At 44.1% G+C, this 14107-nt stretch overlaps 1 protein-coding gene across 1 annotated transcript in view; it reads left to right on the top strand.

Moving 5' to 3' along the window:
- Positions 1–14107, top strand: part of ttll12 (tubulin tyrosine ligase-like family, member 12) — a 79576-nt gene that overhangs the window by 1266 nt on the left and 64203 nt on the right. The window contains exons 2-3 of the mRNA XM_063217550.1: positions 9481–9659; positions 13143–13341. Of these exons, the coding sequence (XP_063073620.1) occupies positions 9481–9659; positions 13143–13341 (378 nt within the window). The remainder of the gene's footprint in view (positions 1–9480; positions 9660–13142; positions 13342–14107) is intronic.

The raw sequence follows: 14107 nt of genomic DNA on the forward strand, positions 1-14107 counted from the left end.
AACACAACATTTTAAAGTCTTGCACAGCTCAAAACAACGTCACACTTACCTCGTAATATGTTGAGGGTATCCACACATAAACCAAAGTGTCCAAAGTCCTTCATGTATTCTTGAAAGGTCTGCAGAATGTGTTTTGTGAAGCTACTACCTTGAGAATATCTAATGGTGCGTTCCCCAGGGTTGGGAGATGGGATGTTTCTGACCTCCTACTTGCTGAAATGCATTGGAACGCCTGTTGAAGTGGAATGTTCAAGTCGCGAGCTGGGGCAAAAGCGAAGCAAACCGACTTCGCCCCATTGACTATCGTGATGTCATCACAGCAATGGCAGCGCACGGTATTAGGAATAGTTTATGTTGCACATCATCATTCTATTGACAAATAAAGTTGATTCAACGGTTGCAAAACAGCCTATTAACTTTTCTAAGGTGTAGTTATATTGACATTGCGTATTTCAAAGATGAAATGCGGCTAAATGAAAATAACGCATGATGTTGTTTACATTGCTGACATCTTTGAGAAGTGGATATGTAGTTTTTGTCCCTCCATGTTTGTAGTTTGTTTGACTTGCTGGTTGGAACGCTTTCAAGTGGGAGGTAGCTGCCTTCTTGTTGCCTACTAGGAAGCTCCTACCTCTGGGGAATGCAGCATAAATTACGGTCAAGACAACTATTTGACACTAAAGTCCACCAAGTAGATTGCCGAGTGCGTCGCACCATCAGCTGTGGTTACTCGCTATGGAAATAATCATAGCTGATGGTGCGACGCACTCGGCAATCTACTTGGTGGGCTTTAGTGTCAAATAGTTGTCTTGACCGTAATTTAGATATTCTCAAGGTAGTAGCTTCACAAAACACATTCTGCAGACCTTTCAAGAATACACGAAGGACTTTGGACACTTTGGTTTATGTGTGGATACCCTCAACATATTACGAGGTAAGTGTGACGTTGTTTTGAGCTGTGCAAGACTTTAAAATGTTGTGTTTTTGAAATGTGTGTAACCGCCGAAAAACGATGCCCGCATCTTTCATATTGCATAGCTGATATGGCTAACGAGGCTAACGTGATATTATCAAACTTTCTCAAAACGCATCCTTTTGCCTTGATTTTGCTCTAGAGTGACTGTATTTCATCCCAAACATGCAAAAATCAGGCAAACTTGTTCCAACTCCGGATAAATCGGTTAGGTTAGGTTTCTTAATTAGTCTCCACCAGCGAGACCTTTAGTAGTAGAGTAGAGAGTAACATTTATTAATCCCCAAGGAAATGTAGGTGTCTAGTAGCATACATACAAAAAATAGATTGTTTGACATTAAACATTCAAATAGGCCTATAAAAAGATCTCTCAGTGCAACAGTTGTTACTGATTGTTGGAGGAGGCATGGGGGGGGGGTAATAAGTGTGCAGTATTGGGGGGGAGGGATTGATTTATGCGGTCCAGTCACCTTATAACAATCTCTTTCAGTGTGTCATTCTGAGTGGCGATAAATAGCTGGATAGCCCAGGGGACAAAGGACTTATGCAGCCTGTCAGTCTTTCAGGGAATGGCACGGAATCTGTGGCTGAACAGACTTCTCTGGGGTGCATTTCTGAAAAACCAAAGTTGCTTGCTACATTAGCTACTTTGTTGTTTTCAATGCATTTTCCCATTGGCAACTACCAAAGTTGCTAACTGCTAACAACTACGCTTTCCAGAAATGCACCCCTGGTTGGCAAAGACTGAGTGCAAGGGGTGTTGGTCATTGTCCATTATATACGTAGTCCAATCTGCCCAGTGTCCTCTTTTCAGCTGTGGTACTGGGAGCCTCCAGTTTTGTACTACCAACAACAGATCAGATCCCGCTTTCCTCACCAGCTTGTCCAAGCGTCCAGCATCTCTCCTCCTAATGCTCCCGCCCCAGCATGCCACAGCATAGGAAAGCACACTAGTGATGACAGACTGGTAGAACATCTGCAGGAGTCTGTTGCAGACATTAAGTGGAGACAGGGAAGTTGCAGCGCCATAGAAGGACAACACTAACAAAAACAAAGCAGATTAAAAAACTGGGAAATAAGAAATGCAAGGATGGACAAGAAAACGGATCAGAAACATTGGATGTCCTAACCCAGTGTTTCTCAACAGGGGTGCCGCACAACCCCCTCAATAGTCCTGGACCAGCCCTGTAGACCCGTTCGCAATTTTGAGTTGAGGGCGTTTCTCACTGGATTTGAGTTAGTGGGTTCCTAGACATTAAAAATCACGGAGGTGCTCGTCCACCATAGTGCCAGATTTTTCACAATATGGCCGCCAAATATGGCCACAATTGCCTATGACAAATATCTGTCTTTTTTACTTTTAAACTGTTTATACATCAGTTCTGACCATTTTTTGGAGAGGAATTCAATTCTGACAATTACATGAGGATGATGTGTGATTTTGACCTTAAAAGGTCATTGCCAAGGTCAAATTTGCTATTCTGAAGAACGTTAATAGACTTCCATTATAAAAATGAGAGACAAATGATCAATTATGGCATGAGGAGTTATTTGCTGATATTACTATGATTATTTGTATCAGTATAGTCCTTAAAAGGTCAAGGTCAATGTCAAGGTCAATGTCTTTTTCCTATTCTGAAGAACTCAGCCATGTGCTTGTCCATTAGGTCATTATTAAGAATAAGGAACTGCCACTATAAATGTATATCTAACATTTCTAACATTTAATATTTCTTAACACTTTAGGGACCAGCATAAACAATTAATGAATAGATGTGATGATAAAGACCTAGGCTTAAATTAAGCCCAAAACACAATAAATTTACTAAGGTGGAACATTGTAACATTGTAGTGATTTAGTTATTTTAACTTGAAAAATCATGTTATCATTATGATCATCATATCTTATGATAATGGTTTCAGCCATTTTAATGGCAGGAGTATGCCAGGTGTGTGCTCCTGCCACCCATGTTGCTTAGGTTCATGCCTTATTTTGGGGTCCTTGGTTCTTGTAAGTATGTTGCAGACTCTATGAACTAGAAATGCCCCTCTCTGAATGTGCCCTCTTATAGCACTACTGATGGGAGGAGGAACATTGATTCCAGCACCACTGCTGTACATTTCTACTCTGTGATCATCAAGTACTGGACTGGATCAGAAACCATGACTGCATGTTTAGTCCCAACCTCATGCAACCCCCCTACTCATGCATCTTCTCACGGTATATGTTCTTTGATCACAGTCAGTGATGCTCCAAGATGAGAGACTAATTGATGGAGGGGAAGCATTCTCCTCATCTAACCAGTGCCATACTGCTGGTAAATCTCCTGCATACCAAGTTCTTGGAAATATGGGCTGTAGTGGAGAAGCAATGCAAATGTATCTGTATCATTTGAGTCTATAACAACTTTTCTGCCCTGCTTCACACGAACAGCACACTCAACATGCACCATCAACCTGTCCTAAGCCTCATCAACGCCGTTCAAGAGCTCTGGAATCTCTTCACCATCATCTGACTTTGCTGGTAGCACCTCATCATCAACAACAACAACAGGGCTGACAATGACAGTAGTATTGCCTCTGGTTTGATAATAAATCATGTCTGGAACTAACAATTGGAGATTTCACTTGTTGTCCACAGAGGCCCAGAACTTATCAAGTTGGTGAGGAATGGGTGATTGTCCGTTCATGCCAATGATGTCAACGGCTGTTGTTCAGTTGGTATGCCCCATGTGTTCTCCTTCCTTCAATGACATCTCAATGTAGGAGTCACAAGATGGATGAGCTCTGGATGTCAGCAGAGGGATATTGCTGAGTTGATGATGGCATTGATGACAGGGCCTAAATTCTGCCAGAGGCATCTGACGGATCTTTGACATGAAGTCTACCCGAACATGAGGGCAATATGTAGACTCAGAGCTTCATTGGGTGAGATTAAGGTGAGGTTCAATTTCACTGACAAGCTTTGACTTCTTAACAACCAACGGAGGGTCACCATCTAACAGGGGTGATGCTGAAAGGACATCATGAGATCTGCTGAATACTCATGCCCCGTTCCTCAGTAATGTCCATTCTCCTATGTGCCTCAGCTATGTCTTTAGATGAGACCAACTTCTGCTCCTTTACGATGATTGCTGGTGTCTTCTATGGTTGATCTTTGTACAGCAGAAGATTCCTTTTTGAAACAGTTCCACTTATCTAATGTTTGTGAGAACTATCCTATCCTGCCTGTATAAGCTGAAGACAAGCTTGCAAGCAAGCTTTGGAGACGGTTGCGCAGGCTAGGTGCGACAACCTGGTTGCTGAGCAGATTGTGCAGTGGAGCGGGCACATTAACGGTCACTGAGTATGGATTCTGCGGATCCACCACAAAGTCTAGCAACAATGACACATTTCGGTTGAATATAAGGCGCGGAGTGGTGCTCAGTGCATGTTGGAGGTGGCATTCTGTCCGCTTCAAAGTGGTGTTGTTGGTGAGAAAGTTGAGGACATCAGTGATCATTCTAATCTGATGGAAAGAGCTCAAACTTTGCTGCAACATTAACATTGCGTGTGACTCCTACTACATAGTGTCCTCCATGACCCTTGCATACTCTCTGAATGCTGTTCAACCTTTATGTCACCTCCCACAGCACAGTACTAGCCATGGCAATATTGCACAACTCACTGACCTACAGAAAAGCAACGGTACAGCTCAGAATGTGTTAACACTAGAACCTTGATTTGTTCAAGATACCATGATCCATAACATAGGTAATTAATGCAGTTACGTACTGCAAAGATTGCAGGACGTTATGGTAGCCACATATTGATTTATTTTCCTTCTCTTTCAGAGACAACAGCATTTTTAATGATGGCCGCCAAATCCAGCCAAACTTCAAAGAATTGGCAGAGCTCTAACTTGTCTTGATTCAAGCTCTCCACTTGCTCAATCAAGGCCTAAAACTCATATTCTGGGCAAGTGAAGTGTGCACTGCCTGTACCTGTGCAAGCACTGGATAGTCTGCTTTGTCCTTGTGAGGCCGGAATACATCCCACTGGAGAGACATGCATCAATGCATCATCCAGGCCAGAACCTTGAGGCAATTTTCCCTGATATCTGAGAATAACATGCGTCCAATAGAAAGGGCCAATACAGTGGAAGAGATCCTTGAAGTGCTCTGTCTCATGCAGGTTTCATCACACCAAATTGCCATTGATGCCTGGTTCATCTGTCTGCGAACACTGGAAGTTGGATAGGCAGTGTCTGACAGTCGCACACTCAGAAATGGGTCTTGGTATTATAGGAAGGAAGCCAGCACGCATCATTGGCACAACAGCAGATGAGACAAGTGTGTGTACAGCAGCCTGCATCAAAAGGTCTCCTCCTGACACACTAGAGCGAATCAGGCTGATCAAGCATTCATGCTTTCCTGATAAACCTTTTGCAGTTGCAACATGCAGTAATGTTGCTTGCTTGTTTTAGGTAGGGCAGGTCGAACCACTGGCTTTGCATGATCAGGTACCTCTTGGCATGGTAAATTCCTCTGCAGTATATCACCAGCTTGGCTTAATTCTGTGCCTGCTCTTGAAGGTGTCTGTTCACCGAAGTATCTTGAAACAGTAATAAGGCTGTATAGTGTGAACTCTTGGTACCAGAAAGTGATGATTTGTCAGCATAATCAGAGTTGGATACCTGCCAATGTGTAATCCCCCCTTGTAGAAGTGCTAGGTATGGTTTTCTGTCGGTTTTTCGAGCATTCCATAACATAGCTAGCAAGAAGGCTGGTCAGATCTGATTGTCTGGTAGCTTGAACATGAACCAATCCTGTGAAAAGTTGCGAGAAGATTCTTGATGTGAAGGCTTTTGCTGTGGGAAGCATCATATGCAATGGTGTTCGCCTTATTCCGCTTTGAATGTTATGCACAAGCATTTGAAAGAGGCAGTGAAGATGTGTACTCTTGGGATGTCTGACACACTTCTCCTCTTCTAGTGGGGGCTCCTCTCTGTGTTGACTGTTGCAGTGCATGTAATGTCCTGTCCTCTGACTGTGTGGAAATGTTAGATTTACATTTATAGTGGCTGTTCCTTATTCTTAATAATGACCTAATTGGCAAGCACAGGGCCGAGTTCTTCAGAATAGGGAAAAGACCTGGAACATGACCTTGACCTTGACCTTGACCTTTTAAGAACTATACTGACTCTATCCTGACACAAAATAATCATAAATTAATGAAATCAATGAAAGTCTATTGACATTCTTCAGAATTGCAAATTTGACCTTGGCAATGACCTTTTAAGGTCACAATCACACATTCTCCTCATGTAATTGTCAGAAATGATTTCCTCTCCAAAAAATGGTCAGAATTGATGTATGGCATGTGTATTAAAGTGTTTATGAAACGAAAACAAAGCAAAGGAATTTGACCATTTCCAGGACAGATTCTGAAAGTTCTAAGCCTTGTGAATAAAATGTGATATTGTCTGGGTGATATTTTGTCCTAAAAGTCATGTTAAAACGTTCCCAAAAAGTGTTTTTTTGGTGACATGCAAATTTTATGCAAATGATATGCGTGACATAGAAGGGGTGAGTTCACCTCATTCCACCTTGTTCAGATCAATGGCGGCTAGTACCAAAACAAAGCGCAGTGTCAAGCAGTGTGTTGCTGGAGGGCCGAACGGTGCCAGCTGCAAAAATGGCTACTTGACAGAAGGAATATCTTTGCACAAGTTCCCTTCTGTGAAGAATGATGGAACTGTGGCCGACAAGGAGAAGGCTAAATCAAGCTAGGGCTCTGTGGATCCAATGCATGGTTTTGAAGCAAGCTCGTGGTCACTGTTGTGCTCTGCACATTTCCACCCCTTGTGCTTCACCACAAATGTGGAGGTCGCGGGCATGGTTGGACTGAAGAGAATGCTATTGCCTCAAGCAGTTCCAACAATTGACATCGCCGGCGTGCAGACTGAAACTGCCCCTGTAACTGCTCGGGCACGAAGACAGGTGAGTGCACTGCTTTGCTTTAGGCTACTCGTTTTACCTTGTCCATCTGCTTTGTATGTTGTTTTCAGGAAAGGGTAATGCACATTACATGCCAAACCGATGCGAATGCTCTCGGAATATGCACTTTTTATTGATTGCCATTCAACTGGTCAATAAATTGGTTTTGGGAGGATATCCGCACATCAGCGTGGTGCTCTCAGTCGAGGACAGCCAACTCACAGATTGGGCTACTCAGGGCTTTTTCTGAACGGGGAAATAGGGGCGCTCCACCCTCATACCTCCGTGGGTGCACCCTCATACTTTTATTTTTATATATATATATATTTGAGCGCTCCTAATAAATGTCTCATTCATGGGGGGGAACACCCCCCTTCACCCCCTGTAACCTGCCATGATGCTCCCTCATGCCAAAAAATCCTAGAAAAAGTCCTGCTGCTTAGCGAATAAACAGAGATGCACATAGCGTAGGCCTACTTTGAAGCGTTGATTGTTTGTTTTTAGTATTGTGGTGCACATGTGGCTGACGTCTGGACACACCTCGTCCTCAGAGTCCGGCTGAGGGACACGCGACGCCTGTGACTTTGAGCACAAAAAATAATAATAATGATAAACGCTAAAAATATGCTGAGGACTCAGGCTATATAGGGCGTTTTTCCAACAGCCTAATACCTCTGTTTTTTCTCTAGTTGATGATATTTTTGCATGTAGCCTACATGCATTTCAATCACACTATATCGCGCAATTGAATCAAAATGCCCCCCATTTGTCAACAAATACACACGCCATGTCATCTGTGGGTCATGGCAAAGCGCCCTTAGCAACCGCAACCATAAAGAAAACAAACTGTCAGGCTAGGTCAACAATCGTCACTTCGCCTAACAGACATGTCACTTTCTGCAGATGTATCAGTGCCTCTGAAATAGATTTGTGCTGCTGTTTTTTTTTCTCATGAGGTTGGATGTGTGGTTTTTCGACACGCTGATGTTTGTATCAGAATTTTGGTTCCTTTATAAGATGTGGGTCCATCAAATGTGTGTTGTTTTCTCAGATCGCCATACTAGCAAACCAGGGACTCCCCTCTATGATGTCACAGCCCAGCTCATTAGTCACACCAAATTTCACAGAATTCACACTTTGAGTTGCCATTTTCACAAGTTCCTCCAGGATGATTGGGTTCAAAGTCTCATCGATGCTATCAGAAAAAACAAGGCTTTAATGGGAATGACCGTTTGTTTTCGTTTCATAAACACTTTAACAGTTTAAAAGTAAAAAACTCACGTTTTTGTCATAGGCGATTGCGGCCATATTTGGCGGCCATATTGTGAAAAATCTGGCACTATGGTGGACGAGCACCTCCGTGATTTTTAATGTCTAGGAACCCACTAACTCAAATCCAGTGAGAAACGCCCTCAACTCAAAATTGCGAACAGGTCTACAGGGCTGGTCCTGGACTACAAAGGGTGCTGCCGAAACCTGGCTGAAGATATGTGAAATATATAAATAAATGATGTAATATAATACATATTTGTCTAAATTCATAAATGAATGCTTAGTCAGTGGAATCTTTCATCTACCATTGATGCACAACAAAGTACATTTAGGTCATCCCAGTATGGCACATAGCCTGTCTGAGATAGAGCTGCAGCTTCGAATATCTCCAAATGCGTTACTTTTCTAAGCTTGTGTGGTATCGGATGCGATGCCATGTTATGTCTTGTTGGTTTGGGGTGCCTTAAGATTTTCCAGGAATTGAAAGGGTGCCTTGCCTAAAAAAAGTTTGGGAACCCCTGTCGTAACCCACTGACCCTGCCCCATCAAGCCTACTGTCCCTACCTCAGTATTCCCACAACACACATCTGTCAGGCCAGTGTCAAATATAAACTGGGCATTTTGCTCCTTGAGACTGTGTGTGTGTGTACATCTTTGGAAGCTCCCTTATGGTCACTTCAAAGTGCTGAAGAGTAGATGAATTACAGTGTTGTAAATCCAGCGGTGTTTGACAAACTAAATCCGTTTAAAAATTTGACATGTATGCATGGGAGTAGATTGAACTGTTACAGCACTACATCTAAATAGAGATAAAGTGCTGGACTGGAGGAGTTGTCTTGTACTGTAGAGTAGAGTAGAAGTGCTCATTTTAGTAATACCATACTCGAGTGGACAGACTAAATCATTCAGTCTTTTCCGTCTTTTCAATAATTCTCAATCACTGAAAGCAATAGTATTGAAACTACTATTACATCAGTTCTGAAATTAAAAACAGAAGTACATAAGTCCCTGCCATGTAAATTAGACCAAAAGGTAAGCTTCATAGTAGAAACGCCCAGATGCATAATTGTCATATATGCAAAGTACTTTTTTCCCCTATGGGATATATTGTATTCATATGTAGTGCAGTAAAAGTGGAAATAAGAGGGAATAAGAATACTCCAATAAAGTACTGATACTGCATTTTATTTTACACCCTCCTACTTTATTACTATACCACTTTGCATTAAAACACATCTATTGGTTGTTGTTTTTTAGGTGTATGATGCAGGTGAAGTCTTCGGCATCATGCAAGTGGAGCGGGAGGAAGAGGAGGAAGACAATGAGGAGGAGGAGAATTCCGAGGTGGAGAGGAAGAAAGACAACCCAGGTGATGACATCGCCTACAAAGTAATCGTCACCAGTGAGAGTGGCCTGCCAGCCTCCGATCCCACCAGGTGAGGGCGACAGAGAGCCACAGATTGTTCTCTTGCTAGAGTAGAGTAAAGTAGAGTAGAGTATAATTTGTTAATCCTGGGGGAAATTAAGGTGTCCAGTAGCATACATACATGAATTCAGAAAAAAAACCCAAAGACATTACACACAACATCACACACATGTATTCACCATACATATATTCTCAAAGTCAGATCTCTCTCTCTCTCACACACACACACACACACACACACACCGCTGTTGGTGATGAGATCAATAAGAGTGGCTCATCACATTTGCCATAGCTGAGTAGTGCATAGCAAAGTTGACTTTTTCTACAGTTATTACAATAGGTAGTGTAATAACTTTGCTTTGCTTGATGTCTTGTTGGTGTAGTAGTGATTTTATGGGGTGATGAATGGCACAGAAAAGTTGAAAGAAAGTGTGAAAGCCCATTGGGAAACTCCAACTCCCATTGTCATTGTGACACAGCACTCCACAGCACACAAGTGAACACTGCACACATCGAAATTGCATTTATGCCTCACCCGTGCAAGGGGGCAGCCCTCAGTGGCGCCCCATGGGGAGCAGTGCGGTGGGACGGTACCATGCTCAGGGTACCTCAGTCATGGAGGAGGATGGGGGAGAGCACTGGTTGATTACTCCCCCCACCAACCTGGCGGGTCGGGAGTCGAACCGGCAACCTCTGGGATGCAAGTCTGACGCCCTAACCGCTCACCCATGACTGCCCAGTTCAGACCAAGACTGTCTTGTACAAAGTACATTTAACAAAACAAAACGTGTTGTAGGACTAGATGGCAGGGACAGGCCACAATGGCCACGTTGTCGTAATACAGATGATACATGTTTACATAATTCAGAATGAATAGTTCAGAATTAAATAGTTCCGTCGACCTAACATTGCACTTTCATTGAATTCCAAATGGGGAAGTGTTTACATGGTGTTTTCATAGAATTAAGTTTTATCCAGAATTAAAGTGTTTGCTACTGCAGACATGAAACTGCCATTCATGTGAAACATGACACAGGTAACCGCCGTTAATGTAGTTAACCGTTAACAAGGCCGAAACAGCCAGGCAACCGGCATTAATATGTCCACAAGGCGGGAGCAGGCAACCGGCATTAATATGTCCACAAGGCGGGAGCAGGCAACCGGCATTAATATGGTTAACAGTTAACATAGCAGAAACGGGCAACTGCCGTTAATGTATTTACAATGTGCGTAATTCCAGAAAAGTCTATATGGAGCCTGCTGTCCATCTGCCAGAAGCGTAGGTCTGTTACTAAGGCAACACAAAGGGCGAGGAAGGCAGTTAGGTCTGGACAATATGGGGGAAAAAAACTATATCACGATATGGATTACTTTATATCACGATGTCTTCCTGGTGGACCATGCATGGACGTATCACGTTGAGCATATACATTAACAGCTGCAAGAGACCCCTATGGCATTAACCCTTCATGGTATCCTCCTTCTCTCTCTCCTCTTCCTCTTTCTAAGCCTTTGGGTTCTTCTCCTCCTCTTCCTCCTTCTAATTCCTCCTCTTCCTCTTCCTCCTCTTCCTCAGTGTGTTCCTGGTGGATCATGCGTGGACGTATCGCGTGGAGCATGCTCGTCAGCAGCTGGAGGAGACGCCTACAGCATTAACCCTTTATGTTACCCTGAAACATTAACACCTTATGTTCTCTCTCTCTTTCCCTCTCCCCCTCTCTTTATGTTACTCTGTAATATTAACTCTTTGTTCTTCTCCTCCTCTTCCTCCTCCTCCTCCTCTTCCTCCTCCCCCCCTACTCCTCAGTGTGTTCCTGGTTGACCATGCGTGGACGTATCGCGTGGAGCATGCTCATCAGCAGCTGGAGGAGACACCAATAACATTAACCCTTTATGTTACCCTATCTTATTCTCCTCCTCCTCCTCCTCCTCTTCCTCAGTGTGTTCCTGGTGGACCATGCGTGGGCGTATCGTGTGGAGCATGCTCATCAACAGCTGGAGGAGATGTCTACAGCATTAACCCTTTATTTATGTTACCCTGAAACATTAACACCTTATGTTCTCTCTCTCTTTCCCTCTCTCTCTCTCTCTCTCTCTCTCACCCCTCTTCTCTTCCTCTTACCATCTCTCTCTCTCTCTCTCTCTCTCTCTCTCTCTCCATCTCTCTCTCTCTCTCTCTCTCTCTCTCTCTCACACACACATTAACCCTTTATGTCCTACTCTTCTTCCTCCTCCTCCTCCCCTTCCTCAGTGTGTTCCTGGTTGATCATGCGTGGACGTATCGTGTGGAGCATGCTCGTCAGCAGCTGGAGCAGACGCCTATAACATTAACCCTTTATGTTACCCTGAAACATTAACACCTTATGTTCTCTCTCTCTTTCCCTCTCTCTCTCTCTCTCTCTCTCTCTCACCCCTCTTCTCTTCCTCTTACCATCTCTCTCTCTCTCTCTCTCTCTCTCTCTCTCTCTCTCTCTTCCTCTTGCCATCTCTCTCTCTCTCTCTCTCTCTCTCTCTCTCACACACACATTAACCCTTTATGTCCTACTCTTCTTCCTCCTCCTCCTCCTCTTCCTCCTCCTCCTCTTCCTCCTCCTCCTCTTCCTCCTCTTCCTCAGTGTGTTCCTGGTGGATCATGCGTGGACGTATCGCGTGGAGCATGCTCGTCAGCAGCTGGAGGAGACGCCTATGACATTAACCCTTTATGTTATCCTCCTCCTCCTCCTCCTCCTCCTCATCTTCCTTCTCCTCCTCCTCCTCCTCATCTTCCTCCTCCTCTTCCTCTTCCTCAGTGTGTTCCTGGTGGACGTATCGCCTGGAGCATGCACGTCAACAGCTGGAGCAGACACCTACAGCATTAACCCTTTATGTTGCCCTATAACATTAGCACATTGAGTGTCTCTTCCCTCTCCTCCTCCTCTTCCTCCTCTTCCTCCTCCCCTTCCTCAGTGTGTTCCTGGTTGATCATGCGTGGACGTATCGTGTGGAGCATGCTCGTCAGCAGCTGGAGGAGACGCCTATAACATTAACCCTTTATGTTACCCTGAAACATTAACTCTTTGTTATTCTCTTCCTCCTCCTCCTCCTCTTCCTCCTCCTCCTCTTCCTCAGTGTGTTCCTGGTGGATCATGAGTGGACGTATCGTGTGGAGCATTCTCGTCAGCAGCTGAAGGACACCCCTATAACATTAACCATTTCCTCTCTGGCCTCTTTTTTTCTGGGGCTCACCTGTATAACCTATGACATTAACCCTTTATGTTATCCTCTTCTCTCTCCTCCTCCTCCTCCTCTTCCTCTTTCTAAGCCTTTGGCTTCTTCTCTCTCTCTTCTTCTCTCTTTTCCTCATCAACAGCTGGAGGAGATGTCTACAGCATTAACCCTTTATTTATGTTACCCTGAAACATTAACACTTTGTTATTCTCCTCTTCCTCTTCCTCCTCCTACTCCTGTGTAGTGTTTTTGTATAAAAATTCTTCCTCCTCCTCCCCTTCCTCAGTGTGTTCCTGGTTGATCATGCGTGGACGTATCGCGTGGAGCATGCTCGTCAGCAGCTGGAGGAGACCCCAGGGCTTCTGGGACGCATGGCGTCGCTGATGGGCTTCGACTACCACGGAGAGGCCCCCGACCCAGACACTGTGGACCAGGTCCTGGAGGAGATGTGGAAATACAACCAGACATATCACCTCTCACAGGGGGTGAGTCCATATTGTGTGTGTGTGTGTGTGTGTGTGTGTGTGTGTGTGTGTGTGTGTGTGTGTGTGTGTGTGTGTGTGTGTGTGTGTGGCCCCCGACCCGACACTGTAGACCAGGACTTGGAGGAAATGTGGAAGTACAAACAGACATACCACCTATCAGAGACTTGAGATGTTTTTTGAAATGCAAATAAACACCTGCCCCCGTTACAAGGCTGCAACTGCATGTTGAAATTGGCTGAACTTATCCTTTAAGGATGAGGCGTAGGTGGAAACTTTAAATGGCACATTAGCCTACATGCTCGCAGACAAGAAAATGTCCCCTGTATATATAAGACATTATAAGACGTCTCTGTTCTAGATGTTCGAGGCTGAAATTGAAAACACCGCTTTGATTCTACGAAAAACCAGACGTCTCTGCTGAGGATGTTCTAGGCTAAAAGTGTGTGCACCGCTTTGATTCTGCGAAAAACAAGATGTGCAACTAGCAGTGATGTATGTGATAAAACCACAGCGCTGCTGCTGCTGCAGGCAGGTCGAGAACTAACCTGAAGGGTACACAAAACCACAATGCAGGGGCCGCTTGTTTAGGCTCGTGTAAGTCCGAGAAGAAAAGGTTACACAGAGTTTTATTTTCCACTATTTTACTTGTCCCGCCTATCTTACATCATACATACAGTATACATATTATGCACATGTACTGGATGCACACCGTATATGCACACAGATTAGAAATATGTTTTAAGAGCTCAGATACTTCACCAGGCAG

This window comes from Engraulis encrasicolus, chromosome 15 (genome assembly GCF_034702125.1).
Source record: "Engraulis encrasicolus isolate BLACKSEA-1 chromosome 15, IST_EnEncr_1.0, whole genome shotgun sequence".
Lineage (NCBI taxonomy): Eukaryota > Metazoa > Chordata > Actinopteri > Clupeiformes > Engraulidae > Engraulis > Engraulis encrasicolus.